General features: G+C 42.9%; 1 protein-coding gene and 1 long non-coding RNA gene across 8 annotated transcripts in view; one reads left to right on the forward strand and one right to left on the reverse strand.

Annotated features, from left to right (window-relative positions):
* Nucleotides 1–20,085, reverse strand: part of TJP2 (tight junction protein 2) — a 65,115-nt gene extending 45,030 nt beyond the window's left edge. The window contains exons 1-3 of one of the 7 annotated variants that reach the window (XM_068667547.1): nucleotides 19,589–20,085; nucleotides 11,133–11,179; nucleotides 7,254–7,374 (exon numbers count right to left, since the gene is read on the reverse strand). Coding sequence is in view for 1 of the 7 variants with exons in the window: in XM_068667548.1 (XP_068523649.1) it covers nucleotides 7,254–7,374; nucleotides 18,787–18,803 (138 nt within the window). In the remaining 6 variants the exon portion in view is untranslated. Of the gene's footprint in view, nucleotides 1–7,253; nucleotides 7,375–11,132; nucleotides 11,180–17,309; nucleotides 17,448–18,786; nucleotides 18,915–19,000; nucleotides 19,138–19,567 lie in introns of those variants that run through there. The other 6 variants (XM_068667550.1, XM_068667551.1, XM_068667552.1 and 3 more) reach the window with 6 other exon arrangements.
* A 32-nt stretch (nucleotides 20,086–20,117) lies between these two features.
* LOC137848447 (uncharacterized) lies at nucleotides 20,118–21,244 on the forward strand. The gene is made up of 3 exons (XR_011091357.1): nucleotides 20,118–20,487; nucleotides 20,785–20,879; nucleotides 21,107–21,244. It is a non-coding gene; the product is annotated as an uncharacterized lncRNA (long non-coding RNA).
* Nucleotides 21,245–23,122: the final 1,878 nt, after the last annotated feature.

Genomic DNA, 23,122 nt, shown 5'->3' on the forward strand with positions numbered 1-23,122 from the left:
GATGTCCTGGGTCCAAGCCTGGGTGGGATTTCTGGAAGTAGTGCAAAGCTTTTGGATGGCACTCACAGCCCTGCCTTACCAAACACGAAGTAGCCCATCACTTCTACCTTTTCGGTCCATATGCTTCCTGAAAGAAAGCCCTCCTCCCCCCCCCTCACCCGCTGATATCCTCAACCCCACAGCATCCACCAGGTGCCCTCCCATCACCTAACTTTCTGTATCTGTCCCAAATGCAGCAGTGCTGCAGTTAATTCAGAGCCTGAATTGACTGTGTTGTTTTTGAGGCCATTATTACATTAAAAAAAAAAAAAAAAAGCATGCTCTTGAGGTAACAGTATTCTCAAGGGCTTGCAGAAATGACTGGGCACTAAAAAGTAGAAGACTGGCAGAAGTTCAGCCGCACTGTTGTATTCACAGACACGGATTCTTTTCCCAGTGCTACTGTCTTCCTGGGGCTGCATTATTTTGGGTGGATGAGTCAATAATTGAATCAACTCTTGGAAGGAAGAAATTAAGGAGGACCAACCATCAGGGAAGATCTTTCTTAAGCCAACACTTTAAAAAAAGAATGCAAACAGCATGTTACTTTGTGTGGCCTACCCTCAAATTTGGAAGGAAAAAGGCAGGAAAATGCCAAAGCATGAAGTTGGCTCTTCTTTCATTTGGTTCCTACCCTCAAGTTTTACAAGTAACTGACACCACCCAACTTCTGTTGAAGTATGAACAGTCTAGTATATGTGCAAACATCAAGGTCACTAGGAAAATGAAGCACAGAGGCCAGTCTCCTCAGATAAATGGGGTTCTGTAGAGCAAGATATGAGAACAGCATCTGGCCTCAAGAACATCTTCGTGAGATGCAGCAGGGCAAGGCACTTTTGCCCATCTCTGAAATTGAAGACAGCTTTCTAAAAAGCTAGCACAGGCTGGCAGTATCAGCATAGGACATTATGCCACTGCTTCAGCAGGGAAAGCCACTACCCAGTACACACCTCCCGGAAATTACTGGACATGACGACAATTATACGGGCTAGTTTTTGCTTTGATAGAATACAGTAGGATTTTTCTGCAAATAAGTAGACAATTTTAAAAGCAAGTATATTTTTAGCCTAATGGTAATGTGCTTTTTTTCAATGAAAGCAGTTGACAGGCACAAAGTGAGACAGGGAAAGGAGAAGCCACTAGATCACTAACACATTCTCTTAACACACACATATCAAGTTCACGGCAGCAAAAAGTAGGGCACCAGCCTCCTGCAACTGCCTCTCTCCACACAGGCTCTGGCAGGGGATGAAGAGCCAGTTCTGCCAGCTCCCCCTCTCGGCACAGCCCCCTTGGAGTGCAGGCAGAGCAATGTAAGCCTGTCCCATGACAAGACCAAGGAGGATTACTTCTCATTACATGCAAAAGCCATGGCTTGGCCTAAAGCCTCCTTTTGTCATGTTTTGTGACTATCAAAGCCACATGGTGTTAACACTAACAGTGAGGTTATCAGACTTCACTTCCCTGAGCTGCAAGGCTGCCACCATAGTTAACACACTTAGCTAGCCTGAGGTAAGTGCAACACAAATGCAGGAACCGACCACAGTTATGCAGGCAAAACAGACTTGTTTTTAATCCCTTACCACAAATCATCACCTGGGAAGGGCCTATCAGTTTGTCTCCATTCAATTTCCTGCAATAACAGATGGAAAACAATTCATGTGGGCTTTTAAGAATATCTCTTACATTTGTCTGTAAGTAGTGGAGTACAGTGGACATGTAATTTTTTCTGCCTTTTTATTTCTTTTCTCAAACAAAGCAGCCACCCTACCACAAGAGGCAGATAAATTGTCCTGTAACAGCCTGAAAAAGTGAGCAGTGACTCTTAATGCTCAGGCTCACACTAGAGCTTGGCCAAGTGCCCAGATGCCCATACTGATGTGACAATCAGTACAATCACAATTTACAAGCAATTCATCCCACAATTAGTCCACAGAGAAAAGACTTTAAGGCCTTCCTGGGTGCTTTCTTCTTTGGATGGAGCTATCCTCCTGAAGTGGGCATGTAGTTGGGCCTTAGGAGGGAAGGATGATGCCACTAAAACCAGAAATGGAGGGATACAGTGCAGCAGTTTAACCAGTGACAAGAGCTGCAGCGACAACTCCTCTGGCACAAGTTACAGAACTCCTACAGCAGGAAAAGGAGACCAGGTGCTCGAGGCACCCAATTTACCTAACAGCTATTCCACTGGAGGACAGCATCCACACTCTCTTCCCTTGTAAGCTATAGGGAAGAAAAAAAACCTTAAAACATAGCTCAAACAAGCACATCTTTAAGTGTATAATTAGATACACCTTCTATTCCAGACTATTTGTACTGAAGTCTACATGACCCTGTCCCATCAATCATGAGTGACTACACAGAATATGCCCAATCTAGCCAAAATTAGCTTGGGACAGCAGCACAAGCAGAAGAGGAGCCAGAGACCCAGCAGGACAGTCTGTTCTGTCTATGCAGGTCTCCGCATGCTCAAGAGCGAGTGTCTGGAGGCAGGGCTGCGTTCAGTTTTCACTCCTTCTATTTCAAGGAGAATGTTGAGGTGCAACTGAAGTCAGTCCTAGAAAGGATGCTGTTTCATGGCAAGTAATGGCTGGTTACCAATACCACGTCAAGATTACATGAATCAGGCTAACAATGTGCAGCTCTGTCCTCAGCAGTGTTTAGGACCAGCTATTCTGCATGTGCAACGACTGTAAAAGCAGTATTACATTCCAGGGGTTTCATGAAATGTTACACAGTTGTTCGGAGTTTACTATGAACTTCCATGGAATGAGTAATCATTATTAGTTGTGTGAGAAGCATGGAAATAACTTTTAATGACCACATTTTCCTACTGAGACTTTCAGCTTAAGTAATCAAGGCAGACTTTGTTTGCCTAGGATCAGATTCAATCCACAGTCTGTGTAGCGCTAATTTAAAGAGATTGCTTCTGCAGCTTGCATCGTGTAAAACCTAGGATGTATTCCATAAATTATCTAACTTTACTGTGAATGTTGTGGTTGTGCTGCTTCTACCATCAACAGAGGGAACACCCATTTACCATTACATGACAGGATGCAAATCTAAAACAAGCAGCAGCCTCCCGGTTACTCCTGCCTACCAAGCAAGGCTGTTCAGCAATTTACCTGCAGCAACTGTGAGTGGTTAGGGTGTTGTGATATAGGTGTTCTCTCCCTCCTTCCCATCCTCTCCACACCCCTAATCAAGCCTTTTAAGCAGCCCCTCTGACAATCACACATATTTAGCTATTTGTTTGTAAGCGGAGTTCAACACTTAATAGTGCTAGACAGCATGTCAAACAAGCACCCTGAAAGAAGTGGGAACTGTTTTCAGTAGGAGACACTGGGAATGTACGTTCCTAGTCCAGCTATTGAACTGTCTGAACACAGTCATCAATTTTGCTTTTGTTTTTAAGCAAGTGTTCATGATCTTTTGATGAAAGGCACTGTAGAAGTTTCTAAAAATACTGTGTTGCCAAACAGCCTTTCCCCCTTCCAATCTCTTTAGACTGCTTTTTGACATCAGTCTGCAAAATCACACAAATCAGTCAGCCCAGTCCTACTTAAATGATTCATAAATCCAATTATGCCCGCTTCTTTATATAGCATGCTAGGCCCTAACTGGTTCAACCTTCAGGATTAGAGGATGTGTAGGTAGGTGACCTCTGACTCTCTACCTGCTCAGGACATACATGTGGTTCAAATACACAGCTCTACAGTGCAGTTAAACCACACAAATGGCAGAGTAATCTTAATCTGTCTTGAAGGGACAGGAAGGCTGCAAGAAATGCTGCCCTGGCACTTGTTACTGTGTGTAGGAGTGAATCCAGTGGTGTGCCACCAAGATGGTGGGGCTGGAGAACTGACCCTGCAGCTGAAGGCTGTGAGAGCTGGGCTTGTTCAGCCTGGAGAAAGGACAGCTGCAGGGGCAGCGAGCAGCAGCCCACTGGCACCCATAAGAGGGGTGCAAGAAGATGCAGCCGGGCTCTTAACATTGCACGTGGGTGGAAGACAGGAGAAAATGAGTAAAAGCTCAAACAGCAGAGGTTGGAGCTACAAGGTATGCAGCTTGTAGAGTCAGGACCATTGGCCATCACTGGTCTACTGCAAGGATGCAGAAATAAATGTGCTCTCCATGTTCCAAAGCAGTAACTCTGAGGCTATTATTTTAGAAAGCAAAGGTGTTCTTGTAAGAAACATGGACCAACTTAAAACTGTATCCCATGCGCCACATGTAATTTTTCTGAGGTAATAACCAGCACAAAATTATTCACAGCTCACTAAGCCACTTCTTTTGACCTTCATGTGGGATTTTATTTTTTGCAACCTAGACATACAGATTTAGATATTTTGCAACCTAGAAATTTCAATTCAACAAAGTTTAAATGACGTTGGTGAAGACTTAGAGTAAGATGCAGAATCATTCTAAGCTAATGAAGCTCAAGTTCACAAAAATGGGATAAAAGTACTGTGACAAATCTGTTACATGATCAACAACTAGGACTAGGAACAGCACTACAGCATTTCTAACTGTTAATTTCTATAACATACAGTATTTTTTCTCAATGGTTTTGAAATCTTGGTCATAAAATCTATTAGATGTCACACAAAGATTCCAGAGGTTTATTTTGCAAAAAAATAGTAAAAAGACACTGCTTCTTTTGTGTGGCTATATCTTTGAAAAAAAAGTGTGAATGAAAAAAAAAGTGTGAATTTGTATATAGATGCATAGGACCTTTCACAGGACAAATAAAATCAAAACAACAAAGGCATTTGGTAAGAGGCACTAACAAAAATGATAGCAGAGAGAATAAAGAAATATAGCCTCTATATAGCCTAAACATGTTTATGCTAAATACATTTTTGTCTTTGCAGTGTTTTAAACTGTACAGCAGTGTGTTGAGAAGTATACTGGTAAGCAAATGAAATACTGTGACATAATGCTAGAGCATGATGGAGGGATTTAGCAGTGACTATCTCAAACCTTCCTTCTCATCCTTTATAATAAGTTTACCAGTAGAGTAAGCAAAATTAAAACAACTTCTTTTGGTATATGCGCTTCGACCTCCATAAATTTAAGAGGCTAGTACTGTTATTCTGAAAAACAAAACAACAAAGTAGTTTAAACAAAGTCAAACCACATAAACATGCACTGTGTTTCTCTTCAAACATCATACAAAAGTGCATATCAACCCTCAAAAGGATCTCTCTTCTTTGCCCTCAACTTGCTCATTTTACACAGAAAGCACCACATGGCCAGATTCTTCTTGAACATTCATTTTCCTTACATCTCATTTTCTTCCTCTATCCTCCATTTTCCTTGACTGCTCCTTGCAAAGCTGTGAAACAATCTTCTGCTTTTAGTAATTTATCTGCCTTCCCTCACTAGAAGTCAAGCCCTTACAACATCAAAAACTTTACCGTGGCAATCAATTCTTATGGCACAAGTTAAGACAGCACCGTAAACAAAAGATCCAATTCTCATGCAGCTCATTACATTTATTAAGAACAAGAAAAAAAATAATCAGAATGCACAAGACATAACATACTCTAAAAATTCTTGTCCATTTTTTTTTTCCTGATACAGAGGTTAATTTAAAAAACAAAGCTCCAGACAGCAGCTCTTCAGCCAAGATTGTTCTTTAGAGCACTAAACTAAAGCTCTGCTTCAAAGCTCTGCCTCTCCCTATCCTATTTATACTGGCAAGCCTCCTGCTGAAGAGCTTGTTAAGAAACGAAGCAGTTCTGCAGCCCTATTTAGTAATAGCAAGGTCGCACACAGACTGAGGTATCGTGACCACTTTCTGGGTGCTGCTTTTCAGGAAAGACTGGAATTAGCTTGAAATCAGTCCCCCTAGACTGAGTGTCCAGGGAAGAAGAGAGAGAAGAACCATCAGTGAGAAAGCAGATGGACACAGCCACCCCAGTCATTCGCTTGCCCATTCTGTAACTCCTGGACGCTCACAAGCTGGGTGGCTGGATGCAACCTCTGAAGCATCTTTTTATAGGGGATAAATGGTTCTGGAATTCTGCTCAGAGTTGGGCTTACATGTACCAAATTCCCTGCTGTAAGGCTAGTGTACCATTCAACTTGAAAGCTTTTCATTTCAAGGAAACGGTGCTAAAGAGTCTGCTAGAGAACCCAGCTAGAACATTGCTGCCTATCCACGCTTCAGTGACATTTTCACATCATATTTTCCCCCACACAGCTCCCTGTTGAAACAGGGCTTGCTTGTTTGTTATTTTATATAATGCCAACATCTTATGCTTTTTTTTTTTTTCCTTTTTTTGTTTGGTCTTTCTATCATGTCTATAGAGTCTTATTAACCAGCATCCTCTCCCTTTACTCCCAGAACATTAACCAAAGCCACTCATCTGTCAGTTTAAGTGTATCACAAATTAGGAAGACCAATCAATACCCACATTTCCAAATAAGTAACTAAAGGAGCAATAGCTACTCATCTCTCAAGAATGAAAGATAAGTCAATTTTAGCTTCGTAAAACCAACATAAATATCATTTGCTCTCTTAAAATTGTCATCTGTTAATGACTTACAAAAACAAGCCAAGCGTGCTTGACTGACACATAAAAACTAAGTATGCATTTTATATTCTCTCTGGAAGCACTTGAGAAAATGCTTCCAGTGTAAGGTTAAGATGCCAAAAGGATTATATTTACCTTAATGATGTACTGTAAGAAAATATGCAGCAAAACAACTCTCTTTGTGTGTGGCTATTCTGTTTCCCAGGACTCTACTGAGTCACTAAGCAATTCCCATTAATATTACCCTCTGTGCTTAAAGTAATTTATTTATTCCCAAACCCACGCTAAATATTTATATTTGCTGAAGACACCACCATAGATTAAATCCATTCTTTACCAATGTTTAGCTAAGAGATGAACTAGTCCAGGCCTGTGCATTAGTATTTGCATAACTTTAGCACAATATTGAGTTCATTGCAGAAGTCTCTCCTCTTCTGGAGGCCTGTGGTACATCATCAAGCTTTCAGTAAGTGTGCGTGTGCTTGTTCTAAGTTGCTACGGAAATCCAGAAGAACTAGTTCTGATTTCAATATATTACTTACTCTACTGAGCACTGCTTCATAAAACCTTCTAAAAGCATAGCTGAAAGAATGAACGTGACAGACAGGGAATTACAAGAATCCATCATTTCAAAGTAATGACTGGTTCTAACGGATGTAACTTGACCACTACCTTGTGAGGAATGCTGCTGTTTGAGAGTCTTGGTCTACTTGCTGCGAGATGCTCCGGGCGCGAGGTGCAGTTCTGCTCCCAGTCCCACTCGCACGGAGACGGCAAAGCCACACTGTGCTCCCTGAAAAACAAAGCCTCATTTTAGTTTTGTGTAATCACAAAAGAACAGACTGAAAGCCTGTGACGCGAAAGTCCTTGAGATAAAGAGGATATATTTCCCCAGTTAGTCTGGCATGCTTGAGCTTCCCTGGCAGTCAGGTTGAAGCAGTGCTCGAATAAAGGAGATGTCCATCCATTTTACACTTGCAGCAACACTATGCAGTTCAAGTCTAGCACTGTTCCCCATCAGGTGCCCACACAGGCCTGCATACAAGGAAAAAATGCATTCTTGCAAGCTAAATAAGGTACAGACAGGAAGCATGCTTATTTTCCATGTTGCACTTGTCTTCTCCTTAAGGCATTTGAGCCTTTTGTTTTGATTTATTCTTTAGCCCGATAGCTTTGTTCACACAAGATTGTACAGAGCTAAGCTAATAACAGCACTCTAAGTATAACCTAGCTAAAAAACGATGCATATGCTCAAGTTATTTCAGTTGGTAATTTTACAGCTCCACTTGCCAATTACAATCTCATTGTCTACCCCTTCCCCTCTCAGGGCTGCTTAACAGGCCTCCGTTACCCCTCTGCTGCGCAAGCTGTGTGTCAGCTTCCACTCAGCATTCCTGTCAGAGGGCTCCACCTCTCCCCACCCCTCCTCACAGCCCTTCATTATCCTGTGTAGGAGAACTGAAAAACGACTGGTTTAACTACAGTGAAGGGCAGACTTTTGACAGGAATAGAAACAGAAGCCAGCGGTTAAAAATTTCTTCTTCCCAGCACATCTTGATTGTCTTAATTCTTCTCAAAGAGCATCTTTCCAAAGTGTCCCACCTTCAAAATATAGCCAGAGTTCCTTAGAAGCATATTATATTTAAAAAAAAAGTGATATTCTTTTTTTTTTTTCGATTAATAATCCATAGCTACTTCTGTATAGAAGGAAAGCCATAAGAAAAATAATGAAGGAATTTTGCAGAACTACAGTCTACACCGTGTTTTATTGAGGTGTCTTCTGCGCAGCACCCACTTTTCCCTGAGTACAACCATAATGAGGTCCCAGATTCAAAAAAGCACACTTCAAGCATCTAACATTTTTAAACGCTACATTTGGTCTCATTAACTTCTTTAAAACCTCACAAATGCAAACACTTGCCAGATGTCACACTGTCCAGCTAAAATGTCATTTTCCATCTCTGCTGACTCCTCCAGCACAAAAGCACCTTTCTCAAAGTAATATGCTCCTCTTTTAAATCAAGGTAGGATTTCTGAAGTCACAGAAAAAAAGAATGCTTATTATTAATTTCTATGATCACCAAAAAGCAACCAGAGCTACACATTATGAACAAACATCAGCTTCATTGTTTCAGTCTTCATCACTCCAGGCTGTATGCAGAATAAATAGTCTTTTGGAAGCAGTAGGAAAGTTACACAAGGAAGCTAAAACTATACTACCATTAATGTTATAATTTGCATCTCTCCGTGAAGATACCAAAGCTTTATAAAAATCCATCTGCCACAGAAATCATATTGCCATTCCAAGCAAAAAAAAAAAAAATGGAAATAGGAAAAGATACTTTATAATGCCTTTGACACGGAAATGTAAATGAATACCTTAGCAAAATAATGTATTTCCTTTTCACAACTTTCAAGTGATAGCAATGGAGCTGGCGTCACATTCTAATGCTAATTTTTATCTTAGGAATAGTTTAGAGCAGTGAACGAAAAATTAAGTTAGGAATGCACCTGAATTTGTGCAGTAAGGAGTCAGACGAGGATCTCTACGCCCTACATTTAGTATTAGCTTTTGGAAACTGTCTCATGATGTTAATTAATATATGTACAATATAATTATATATTATTATTAGAAACATACATATACTTTTAAAATGCTTATTTTGATTTTTATATGAACTTGAGAGTACATCTAGAAACTGAATGAGAAGCAGATGTTAAAGTGAATTATTAATTTCCTTATTCCAGTTGCATAGAACAAGCAGTCTGAAGCTACAAAAAGATCAGTGTTTTTTTTCTTGAACTTAGTTCACTTTGCAGCAATAATTTGTCACCAGCCTTTAGTTCCCTGAAAGATTTAATGAAAACATAAAAGGGATCCCGATTACAGTCCAATGACAACAGCTTTTCTGCTTTTGTGAAACAGTTGGAATAGCAAATCCAAATGTAATCCAGATACATCTTAAACAGCTTGGAATTCCAGGCATATATAACAATTGTATCAACTAAACCTCTCTGTGAAAGGAGGAGATGCCTGATTAAGGACGCTGGAAAGAAAAACAAGGATTAACAGGCTAGTGTCTTTTGCACTTCGATACTGACACTCAGAAGCAGATGAAAGAGAAGCAACCCCATATTTGAGTTACAAAACAAAAAATAATGGGTGCTAAAGTTAGCTAGTTTCATTTTTGGACAGCTTTTTTCAGGCTGCGACTCCGGCCAAACAAGCCCACTTGAAAACAAAGAGGAATTTTGCAAGAATGTACCACTACCTTCCAACACAATTCCTCACAGTATCGAGAGCAATCATGTAAACCTTTTGTCAACATGTAAAGAGAGGCCGAAAAATTCTAAGAGATTGGCATGCAGATAACTTACATGAAACAATCAAAGGAAGTCACAGACTAGGACACTCCGCTGTCCGTGTCCAAATACACTGTACTAAGAATCCCTTTTACCAGGCAGATTTTAAAAAAGAAGAAAAAAATAAAAGCTCAACTACTCATTAATACAATACCAAAACCCTAGGACAAACTTGCAGAATTCTTGTGTTGGTAAGAGCCTGGAAACAGTTGGCACCAGTGTATTTTCTGGACTACTTTTTTGTGGGTTTGGAGATACAACTGAGAAGTCATATTGTGCTCTGTGCTTGATTTACTTTTACTGCTGCTGTCACTGTTAGAGGAAGTACTCTTTTGGAAAAACTACAGGAGAATTCTGAGTTCAGTTACAGACAAATAATCACATTTTTACTTCAAACTTGTCTTTGAAGTCCTGCTTACACAGAACTATCCCAAAACGGTAGAAACTTATCTAATAATTGGTCTTGAACAAGAGCCTATGCCTGCACTATGCCTGAAACAAGGAGACGGCCTTCTAATGCAAAACAAGAATACGAGAGACTAGAAGGGCTGGGATGATGCCCATCCATCAGCGCTACTTATACAGGGACAGGTAGGAGAGAGATATAATCAACCCCCTTTTCATGCTGAGGTTTTGAGGGAAACAGTGATGAACAAGGTAAGTCTAATAACCAAGTTGTGTTGTACAAGAAAGCATTTTGTACTGTTTTGAAAAAACAGAATGGTCTGTATTTCGAAGTTGGAACATTTAATACCCTTAACTGATATATTTTTAATAATTAACGCTTCCCCCTCAGAAAACTGAATTCTTAAGTATGAGCAACTCTTATTTCCTAGAAGAGAAGGGAAGTTGCACACATGCAGAAAAATGTTCTTCCCCACTTTTACAAGCTGTTAGCTCTCCCATAGGTAAGAGTAAAATACTTCTTTTTTTAAGCAGATGGACGTCCACACAGTGGGCTTAGTAGTGCCCAGCAAACATGAAACAACTATTTTGATTTCTTTCTGATGAGTATACAGCTGTTTATCTTTTCTGTTCTCAAGCAAATTCCTGATTTAGGAATAACGTCTTCTCCCGATTATTCTGCCAGCCAAGGACAAAAGGTACACAGAAATCTCAAGCAAAACCACAAAGTTTAACTACAACTGCAGAAGACATGTTGCTTGGAAGCTACAAAAAAAAGATTACCTGTTCAATGAACGATACACCTCTTTTCTGATGAAAAGTTTTCGTAACTGCAAGGCAAGCACAGATTTTCCCATTATTATTCCCTGATAGTATTTTAACACTTACCCTGGATGCTGCCACAGGTTTGCATGTCTACCCTCAGGAAGCAGCTCCCTCTTGTTAAGGGGAGTAATTCCTATTGCTGCTTCTAAAATAGTTATATATTTCTTGTACCGCATCCTGCCTCTCTGAGGAGTTTCACCACACCAAGTTATCATCCAAACGCAGTTTCTGCAACTGAAGTCATGCCTCTTCACTTATCCGAACTGCTGTTTTTCAAAACACGCTGCGAGTTTCAAGCACGTAAATAATGCTTTTCCCCCCCTCTCCCCAGCTTGGAGAGTTAGCAGGAGAGAAAAACCAAAGAAAAACTCCCACCAGATTCCCCTGAAACGTCATTGTTACATAATTCGATCTTTGAATAAGACACTAATGAAAATGATTGAAGAGACAATCACGGTTCTAAGCCTGGCCGGATAATGCACACTCTTCAATTGACTAATCCTTTGCTAAATCTCTGCTGCCTATAATCTTCCAAGTACTAATGGAGCCCTAGGTAACTTCTCTGTCAAATCAATCCAGGGAATGAGAGAGATCTGCACAGAGAACTTGGGAATTTTTTTAGACATGGGAAGACAAAAACAGATTTTTCTTCAAACTTTCTCCTTATCACCAGAACACGCTGGAAGTAATATACAGTCAGAAAAGGCATGGATAAACTTTCCCTTTCTTTACTTGTTGCAGAATTAAGAAAGCTAAAGACTCCATTACAATACCTACTAGCCGTTCAGATGTGTCTCACACAATGCCTGTCTCCACTTTCTACATCAAAACTGTTTAGCCACGAGGAAGGTAGCCTCAGGTACTAACTACAAAGGCAGATGTGGATGTAGAAGTTGCAGTAACAGTGATGTTTTGGAAGTGCTGCAGTACCATCAAACGACAGTATTAAGGAGAATTTGTGGATTGCAAGAAGATGAGCTAAGGAACTATTTTGATGTTATTCAGACAGTAAGAGAGTAAATACGTTTTGCATATAATTTTAACGTATTAACTATATTACTACAAAGGTGCATAACTGTTATACAGAAATGTTAAAAGAATAGATGGGACAGGAAGTATTTCTTCTAAAGCCTTCAGTTATTCTCTATTCTGTTATTCCTTCAAGGGTCTGTCTTGGGACCAGAGCTGTTTAATATCTTTATCAGTGACAGAAACGATTGAGTTTCAGCAAGTTTGCAGCTGACACCAAACTGAGCGGACCAGTCGACACAACATAAGGAGGGGATGCCATCCAAAGGGACCTGGACAGGCTGGGGAAGTGGGCCCATGTGAACTACATGAGATTCAACAAGTCCAAGAGCAACGTGCTGCCCCTGGGTCAGGGCAATCCCAGACATGAGCACAGACTGGGAGAAGAACTCACTGAGAGCAGCCCAGCAGAGAGGGGCCTGGGGTTCTCAGGGACAAAAAGCTCGACATAAGCCAGCAGTGCGTGCTTGCAGCCCAGAAGTCCTGGGCTGCATCAGCAGAGGGGTGGGCAGCAGGTGGAGGGAGGTGATTGTGCCCCTCTGCTCTGCCCTTGTGAGGCCCCACCTGAAGTGCTGCGTCCTGGTCTGGGGTCCCAGCACAAGAAGGATGTGGGGTTGTTTAGAGCAGGTCCAGAGGAAGGCCACAAAGTTGATCAGAGGGCTGGAACACCTCTCCTGTGAAGAAAGGCTGAGAGAGCTGGGGATGTTCAGCCTGGAGAAGGGAGCCACGTTCAGCCTGGCTTTAGGGAGACCTCACTGAGGCCTTTCAGTACTCAAAGGGGTCTTAAAAGAAAAGGATGTAGAGGAACTCTTCACTGAGATAATGATACAACAAAGGGAAATGGTCTTAAACTGAAAGAGGATAGATTTAGATTAGAGAAGGAAATTCCTCACTGTAAGGATAATGAGGCAGTGGCACAGGTTGCCCAGAGAATCAGAACCACTACGGCTGGAAAAGGCCTTCATGTTCATCTGGTCCAACCATCCCCCTACCACCAGTATCATCCACTAAGCCACATCCCTAAGCACCATGTCCAACTTCTCCTTAAACACCCCCAAGGATGGTGACACCATCATGTCCCTAGGCAACTTGTTCCAATGCCTAACTACTCCTTTTGAGAAGAAGTTTCTCCTAATTTCCAACCTAACCCACCCCTGGCACAACTTGAGCCCAATCCCTTTAGTCCTATCAGCCTTCGATAAGAGGCTGATGCCCAGAGAAGCTGTGTATGCCCCACCCCTGGAGGTGTTCAAGGCCAGGCCGGATGGGGCCCTGGCCAGCCTGATTTACTGGGTGTCCTCCCTGTCTAACTCCAACACCCCACCATAGACAATCTTTAAGGTCCCTTCCAACCCAAGCCATTCTATAATTCTATGCTCTCAAATGAATACTAATAGGCTGTCTGTGAGACTGATCTCAGAAGAGCAAAACAAAATTAAGCCTTTTTCAGATTCAGGGAGTATAACCACAAATGACTGAGAGAAGGTAACATTCAGTTTCCACCTACCTACTTGCATGCTGACTTGTATGGAGTCTGAAAACTTGTGATGTATTAAGCAAAGTAATTAACATATTAAGCACACAGAAATGAAATTAAGAAAACAATTACTTTTGCAGGTCCCAAAAAAGCACTTAACTACAACTTCAAACGTCTGTATACAAAGTATTAAGAAGCTTAAGAAAGTGAAGTACTACTGGAAGTCTCTAAGGACAGTTAATATCATTAAGCTTGCATGCATCCTGGCTTTTGACAGCTTTGTCAGATCTATTGTGAAAGCAGTATTGACTAGGAAGGGAAAAGGCAAGGAGACAGCAATTCCATCTTTTCAAGAACCTTCTAACTGCAGCGATCTATGCCAATATCCGATTTTTACTAGAACACAAAAACAGTTTGATAAAATCCAACCTTCCTTCAAAGACAGTTTTGTCATCAACATCAGTATTACAGCAATTTCTCTTCTGAAGTGCTGCTTCTTCTTTCTGTCCTCCTCAGAACTTTTTTGACCCATTTTTTTTCCCTTATAGATCTAAGGAACAGATCTCCCTTATAAAAACTTCCTGGAAGTGTTTTTTAAAGCCAGAGCAGTAAGCAAAGTTTAGAAACCATCCAGTGCACCTTTGGATCATTCTTTGACTCCCTGGGGAACTAAATCTGACTAGGCCTCATGGTTAGCCTTATGCAAACCTCACAACCAAACTCATACAAGAAGCACAAGCTTCTTCCAAGTAAAGTATCATGAAATCTTCAGATACCTAGAGGGAGCAAAGACTGACTCACCATTTATCAACTTCCTTCAACTTTGTTTGAAAATAGAAATTAAAAGCTACTAGTACACCCATTGTTATTGAAGGACTACATTTGCAGAGAAAACAAAAGCTTTTAAATATACCTTCATCCATTGTTTCCTGTTGAGGAGTTAGCATCCACTCCCCTTCTTCTGGTTTTGTATTTTTTTTCAGGAAAAAACAAGTTTTATTGAAAGAACATAGCACATTCTTCCTAACTGCGAACGTACAAGTGAACAAACTTAATCTAAGAATTAAGATGCTAAAGTATGTGTCAATTTCAAGAACTCATGGTCCTCAGCCATATCCACACAGATAACAGCAAACCGCCTCAGAGTTCAGCAAAAAAGATTATTTGCTTACTCAGTGTATTTGTACTCTGCCAACTTTCTCCCCATGGATTCCACATTAATTACTTACTCATCAGTTTATAAAATAAAGAGAATCCAGTAACATGCACTTCCAGCAAATTAATATAGTGATATATAGTGCCAGAGTGTACTGTTGCACTATATCAAGGCTTGGAACCCATCACTGTCTTACAAAGCTATGCTGCTATAGGGAATAAGGATGCATGCAAACTTTAAGCTTTTCCTATGCCTGTTTCGAAGTCTCCTACTCTTTTTCTGTGCTTCCTTTGCTGCAGCAGAAAAAATAAGTGTGCTGGGGCAGTGATTTCCACCCTGGTGAACTTCTGTAGAGGACTTTTGCAAATGCAGTTTAGAGTATTTTCATTGTATTGTGTTTTCATTCATGTTACAACTGAGTCTAAAATTTTTGCAGTGGATGGTTTGGAAAGTAAGACATTTCAAGGAAAGAAAGGTGAAAGCTCTTTTCTTTGCTTTGATGTCTTAAGTGTTTTTTCAGCGAAGGCATCATTTTACTCTAATCCACAATGGATGAACATAAGTCATGTTCTCTTAACTAGATGTAGTGCATATTTCTTGTAAAACTGATGACAGAAGCATGATCATATCCTCAGTCACTTCAGACCCAACTCCAAAGGAGACAACAGTTGCCCACTGAAGCCAAAAATTCTTTTTTTCCTCATCCCTCAACAAAACATCTCTTCAACACCTACAGACCAAAGAATTCTGTCATGAAGAGAGCAAAAAACCAAAGGTCTTCTCCTACACGCTTATTATTGGGTGACAAGAATAACAACAACAGACAATAAACTTCCAGAGCAAGTGTTTTGTTTGGGTTATACAGCTACAAAACAGCAAGGGAAACAAGTCAATGCATATGTAAAGCCTAGTCTGTTGAAACAAAGGAACATTAAGGTTCAGATTTTGTATTTCTTTTTGGGAAGGGGGTCATAGGGGAAACAGTTTCATGGAAAGTGAAGGGAAGGACTTGGAAACTTCTTTCACACAGCTTCAGTGGCTGCAACTGCTGTTGGCCCCTCCCTGGAGAGCACCCCTTGCCCGAACAGCCCATATGTTCCTGGAGATTCTCAGAATCAGCTTATACAAAGTTGTGCTAAGGAGGCTAGAGACACCAGCAGTCAAATCTGCCAGCTATTAAGCAGAGCTAGATGATGAATCAGATGTTAGAACAGAGAGAGCATGCTGGACTACAGACAGCCGTGCTGTCAGTGACGTACGGGAGAGATTTATCAGTTTTCTCTAATGATCTCTCTCTCAAAAAAAAAAAAAAGTACTAGCAGGGCGAAACAAACAGCAAATAGGTTGAACAAACACACAAAACCTTGGTTTACATGAAGCCAAGCAAGATAAACTGAGCTCAGGCTCCGTTTATCAATACAAGGGGGGCTGATGTTAAAGAATTCGTTTGGCATGAGAGCATACTGACAGCAAAAAGCTTCTGGGAGAAGTATTACTGAGCCAGTCGTAGGAAAAATACAGAATATCTGATCAGAGTATCTGATCTCATGCCTGGCTTAAAAGAAACATAGCCAAACCTGAACAGACATCCGAAATCTGAAATTTCACATGCATACATACCATGCCTGAGATAACATGCATGCCTTGAAGAAATAAAATGAAATTTCTCAAAATCAGTTCTGGATTGCTAGTCCAAAAGTGGTGCAGACAACACTATGGAAGGAGAGCAGGCACTACGAAAAAAAGAATCTGAACAGAAAGGGATTCTCAGACAGGCTTACTTTATATTTTTCCTCATATGCCTCTTACTGACCCTAATATCGCATCACAGAGCATTTTTGTCTTATGATGTTATACATGTGAAAATACAGCACTAATGAGTTTCATTCTTTCCACAGCTCCAGATCAGGAACTGTGGTTATCTCTGAGGTTCCAACACTCAGATACACAATGACAACCTGACCTAATTTCAGGAAGCCTTGGGTAGCTCATGTTTCCTAAAAACAAAGCATGCAGCTCATGAATATACAGCAGGGTAGATGCCACACAAGATATCAGGCCTGAGCTTCCACAGCTCTGTGATTTTTAAGATCATAAACATTTTAAGTATGCTCGCAGCTGCAGGAGTCATGTAATGCTGGACAGAAAGGAGAAGCCACACTCTATGTTCTTATTTGAAACAGAAAACTAAACTATTACCTAACATCATGCACTTTCAAAAAGCAATTATCTAACTCAAAATAAACAAACACACACTAAAAAACAACTCTAACATTAATAGTTTAAGTTGTAAAGTGACCTGTAGTGGTCTTCAGCAAGTTATAAATGACAATTTATGTATTCACCAATAAAAAATAATTTACTTCCGAAGTGTGACCTAGCTGTAAGCATATCCTCAGTACTGGTGAAATATACCAACCATTAGAGGAGGAAAAGAAGCTATGGAGAACCTGCGGACGGAGAGCAGACGTACCTGAGAAGGGAACTGGCACAAGAGCCTAATACAATGCTGCTCTTTCTGAGGAGGAGGGTAGGTTCAGAGAGTTGAAAAAGCAGACGGTGATTGAACAGTTCTGTTACGGCAAAAGCATCAGGGAGAGAAGCCTGGGCAGAAATGATAAACTTCAGTACTTCCCTGAGGACTGAGAAACAATTCAGAGTACGTGCTCTTGCGACTGAAACCAAACCTTTAACCGTGAATGACGACATGCACCGGTGCACTGCGTCAGCGTGGCCCTGCAAAACCAGCAACACCCACTCGGCTGCTGCTGTCTTTATGGGAAACTCCCCACTTCCAGGCGTTCTCCACTACGGCAAGATCCACAGTAGAAGACAGACTTAAAAATTATGCCCTATAGTCTCACTGTTGTAAACGTTTGTTTGTTTTACAAATCGATTGTCTCGTTTTCAAGAAACCATTCACAGAAACTCACTGCAACACAGGATTATGATTCACAGGCTTTAAGCTGCTGATCTTATCCAAGATCAGCTACCAGATTAAATACATAATTATTTTTTTCCCAGGAATTAGTGTTTTCACACCTGCTTGAAAATAAGCCAGACCGGAAAATCTCTAACTTCAAACTGTACCTCCTATACCATGTCAGTGCTTTCTTTTCCCCTTTGTTGGAACAACTAGTTCCAGGACTGCTACAAAAGCATGAAATCAACACAGCCAAAGCCTGATAAAAGCTACACTGTCCTTGAGACTGCAAATGCTGTTATTTCAGCAATTAATGAGAACAGTCTTGTAACAAGAGCTTCCTTTACAGTACAAGGGAGTTTTGGAGACAGATAATGTTGGTAACCTAACATACACGTGCACACACAAACGCTTACTACTGCCAAAATTTGTACCAATCTGAATGCTGGTTTGAAGTAGTCCTGGAATATTTCGTCATTCCCCACTTGAAGATTACTGAAAATCAGGAACTTCCAGATGTTTTTACGCATCTGGATTTTGTAAAGGTGCATCTCAGCTTGTGAGATGTGCCAATGCCTATATGTTACTTTAACTACTAAGAAAGAATTCCTGGTTGTCCTTACAAGACACCAAACCAGGAAAGGGGGGAGAGGGGAGGTCAAGCAATCAAAAAGTATCAGAAACTTAATTACTTCAATGCTTCATTCTGAAGACTTCATTCTGAAGAGCTCTTCTGAGATTATAGTTCATGAAAAGCATCGGGATCACTCTAACCCCCCCGCTTACTTCCAAATACTTGTCCCCAGTCTCACAAAAGCCCTGCGCAGGGGCACTGAGCGCAGCAGCAGTTGTTGGTGGTGTAATTTGGGGCAATGCAGAACGCAGCTGAATCTGGATGCAGCTTCTCCAATGCCCTGTGACCACCTCTGAAGAAAGGGAGTCCCTGCTGCTACTCGAATGCTACGCGCAGGGCATAGTAAGGTGTTTGCATATAACAGTCTGTAAGCAATTATAACTGTAAACTTACCTAAAAGTCAAGTACATGCAGAAAGCTTCCTCAGAAGCCTGATGAAAGCCCTCCTAAGCACTAGTTTACACTAAGTGCAATCACACTAACTGTCTCTAAATGGCACACACATGCTTGCACCACACGCAGCAGCTCTCTAACTCTTCTCCAGAGCCCTGATGTCGCCTCGGCTGATATAAATGCTCACACACAAGCTTCCTGTGCTTCCTAATACCTGATCCCGTGGATCCTGACAGGCGGTGTTGCTGGAACAGCTCGCACACGAAGCCTTGGACTACCAACACTTCAGGAAAACAAAAAAAGTGGCAACTTTATCGGTCACTGCTTGCGTGGTTGTTGCCTTTTTTTTTTTTTTTGCCTTCCTCCCCCTCTGAATCACAGCTGAATCACGGCACTGACCGTGAACAACTGCCTCGAAAAACACATTTAGAAGAGAGGCCAACTCGCCTCAATCCGCCCCGGTCCCACCCCGGTAAGCGAGGCTCGGACCCGAGCAGCCCTCGGGTGGCCTCTGCTGGAGCACGGCCGGACCCGGCACGCGGCTGCCCGGCACGGGGCGAGCGAGGAAGTTTTCCGAAACCCGACCCGAGGCAGCCCCCCCGCTGCCGAACAAACCTCCCGGGGCGAGCTGGGGGCGAGCTGGGGGGGAACCGGGAGGGGAGCCTGGGGGGAGCGTGGGGGGAGCCGCCCCGCGGCGGGCAGCGGGCACGGTGCCGGCAGCCGCGGTCCGGCCCCTTTGTCCCGCAGCTCCTCGCCCTCCCGGCGGCCCGGCAGCGCGCACCTGCCCGCCGGGGCTACTCGCCTGCTCGCGGAGGTCGCCCCGGTGCAGCGGCAGAGGGCGGGCAGCCGCTGGCCTCACGCCTCCTCCCGTCCCGTCCCGTCCCGTCCTGTCCCGTCCCGGTGCCGGTGCCGGTGCCGTGCCCCGCCGAGGAGCGCGGGTCCCGCTGCGCTGCGCTGCCGCCCCGCCGGGCGATTTCCTGCCGGGGCTCGGGGCGGGCTCCGCGGCTCCCACCCCGCCGCAGGTGCCGGCCTCGCCCCCAGGTGGGGCGGAGGAGCCGGGCCGGGCCGTGCCTGTGCACGGGGAGGGGACGGAGAAGGGGGGGGGGGTGCGAAGCGCAGCCCCACCTGCAGCCGCCGCCCCTTCCCTTCCCTTCTCTTCCCTTCTCTTCCCTCCCCGCCCCGCGCCTGGCGGGGCTGCGGTGCCGCTGCCGGCCCGGCGGCGAACAGGAAATACCGGCCCCGGCTCCGCTCCGCGCCGCTGAGTCACGGCGGGGCCGCCCCGGCCCCCCCCGGCCCCGCAGCTCCCCCGGCCCCGCAGGACGCCGTGAGGAGGCGCCGTGAGGAGGCCGGGCCGCCACGCGTGGCTCGGGGCGCGCTGCTCGCCCTTTGTCCCCGGGGAGCCCCGGCGCTGTCCTGCAGCGGGGAGGAGGAAGGCGAGCCCCAGCAGCCCCGGCTGGATGCCTGGGAGTCGTGTTTCTGCGCCATTGTGCAGCGCGAATGCCACACTGAGTGCTTTATCTGCCCGCACAGCCCCTCTGAAGTCAGGCCGTGTTCCCCCCCAGGCTCAGATCTGAGGAGCAAAACCTGCTCCCAGCTCCTCTGGCTGCCCTTTCTCAAGGGCAGATGGCGTTTCTAGGTGCTCAATATCCCAGATTCCCAAAGCATTCTCAGTTCCGACCTAGTTTCTTCCTCGTAAAGCAGGTGAGCAGCATGCTTGTGCAGCATGCCTCATACAGAAACCGAGATAAAGAAGGCAAATAGTGCTCTTCGTGAAGGCGCTGGACTTTGGAAGCAGGCCCTGTGAGCAGAAAGAGCCCAGTTTAGTGACAGCAAACACCAGGCAGTGTTCAAATGTTGTTTCGAAGAGTCCTGCTCGTAGCTACAGTTAATAATTAACATGCATGTGCATGCTGTTGTCTTCAACTGTTTCAGTCTAAATGCCCTAAACAGGAAAAAAAATAGAAAAAGGGACTTCAGTAACTTGATGTTTTCTGTCAGCTACAGAGAGGATCTGGGGTCAGCAAGTAATACAACGTTGTGTTCAAGCAACCCGAATCGAGGTTTAAGGAGTGGAAACTTAGCCTGACATCCAGGTATGTGTCAGATTATTTGTTTTACTCTGTGCTCGGTGTCTACTTCCTTAGTGAATGTTTAAAGACTTCATTTGTTAGTTCTATAAATGTTTTCTCTTTTTGAAGCCACTTTTCTTACAGTGGGTTTATGATACTTAGTTAATGGCTCTGAAATGTTCTGAAGAGGAGTAATATTATTGACGTACTTAATATATTCCTTTTTTTTTCTTTTTTTTTTTTTTTGGTAGGACAGTAGAGAACACCGGCAGCTTATACAAGAATATACATCTGTAAAATAACAGCATTTACAAAATACTGGTCATGTAACATAACTACCATGACACAATTTTTAAAAATTCAGCAAGTTGGAGAGGGCAGCAACAACACTATATGGCCTGTTTTAAACATGTATTGTTTCCTCATCTAACCTGCGTTTGTCGTTCCTTAAGCTGAACTCCAAAAAAAGGTTTGTAATTAATAACTGTTTGAAAAACTGTAGTTGTGCATAGTTCCGTTTATTCTTCCCCAAGGAAAACAGTCTCCAATGCCTGTCTCCTTTGGTAGAGGTCATGAATCTTGCCTTTGTTTTACGATGGCCAAGAGTACAGTTTACATAAAAGACAATTTGGGATAGAGGGGGACATAACTCTGGACAACTTCTTCTTATCTTTAAACAGGAGTTAAATAAAAAGCCTCAATAGCAACATGGGCCGGAACATCTGCTTGATTGGTTACACTTGTAAGTAGTGGTGTGCAGTGTGAAATTAAAATATCATCCCCTAAGGTGCCACAACGTGATGCCGCTTGACTCTGGTCTCTTCGCTGCCCTGCCAGCAACATCAGCCAATGTGCACACTTAATCTCTTCCTGATAGCCTTTTCTTCTGCTCCTCCCATGCTTCCTTTTTTATTTTGAATGTTCTTCCAGGTATTTTGGCAAGCTTCTGCCTTCCTTCCAAGGATTCACTCCTGCAAGACTCCCACATGTTCCAGGACTGGTTAGCACAATCACAGAGTTCAACCATTAACCAGAACCCAAAAGTAATCAAACACTCCCTGCAATTCCCCTACCCTTACTCAGCTATCAGCTCTTTGAGACAGGTCAATAAATCCCATGTACTGAAGCTGCTAAAGGACTTAGGGAATTTTAAGGAAACAAGACAGGCTGATTTTGTCACATGGAACAACCTTGGAAGGAAGAGATACCATTACTTAAGAATTACCACAAGCAGAAAGGAAAATGAACCAAAAAACACTGGACAAGCACTTCGGCACGTAACTCCTGCTGAACACATGTAGCATTTCATGACCGCCACAGATGGGGAGCAGTTGCTGTAAGCTTAGCTGAACTACATGTATCTACCAAGATTTCCAGAGAAATCCTTGGCACACAGAAAACAATTTTAGCAAGGTTAGAAATGCTGGGACTTTGGAGCTGTAGGACAGAAGCAGACAAACACAGTCACTGACTGCAGAAAGGACAATTAGCTATTGGTGAAAATTCAGATGTACCTTAACACGGAACAACACTCCTCACTTTCTCTGAGCATCGAGCATGGTTTCAGATGTCAGTATTTGTCTTTCAAAAGCACTCTGTGCTTTCCTTCACCGAAGACAGAGCAACTGTCTTGTGGGGAAAAAGCCACCAGTAATACACCAATTCTTACATGGTATTAACCATTCATAGTGAGTATCAGAGGATTTTCCTTCAGCTATTTTGAGAGGAGTGAAGCAGCAAGCAATTGACACGATGCCTGTCAGGTTTGTAACTGTGGAGCAATCTGCTAATACAAGTAAGTTGAGGAAGTGAAAAATAGTACAGAAGCCCTACTTGTCTTGGGGCGATATGCAGTCTGACACCAGGATCAGAACTCCTCCTATGCACAAGCATGGTGACTGACGGAGTCCTCATCCTCACTTAAAATCTCATGCAAGTATTAGAGCACAAATGAATCATGTCTTACAATTCATTTTGTATATGGGGATAAATAAAAAAGCCCTCATTCTAACAAGCTGATGCTATTCATCTTCCCCAGTTGGATTAAATCCAACTGTTACTCAGCTAGCTAAAACCAGGAAATTGTTTGCATAAATAGCAGTAGCATTGTGGATGAAAGGGAAGGCACTTCAAACATGAAGGTTGGAGTGCTCTTAAAAAACCCACCCTGGCTGGCCAAATTCTGAATAGAATCTTTGCAGTAAGTGTTTTAACAAACACAAATAATCCAGCACAATATGCCCATCCGCGATCTTTATCGTCATAGT

The sequence above is a fragment of the Anas acuta genome, chromosome Z, assembly GCF_963932015.1.
Source record: "Anas acuta chromosome Z, bAnaAcu1.1, whole genome shotgun sequence".
NCBI classification, from domain to species: domain Eukaryota; kingdom Metazoa; phylum Chordata; class Aves; order Anseriformes; family Anatidae; genus Anas; species Anas acuta.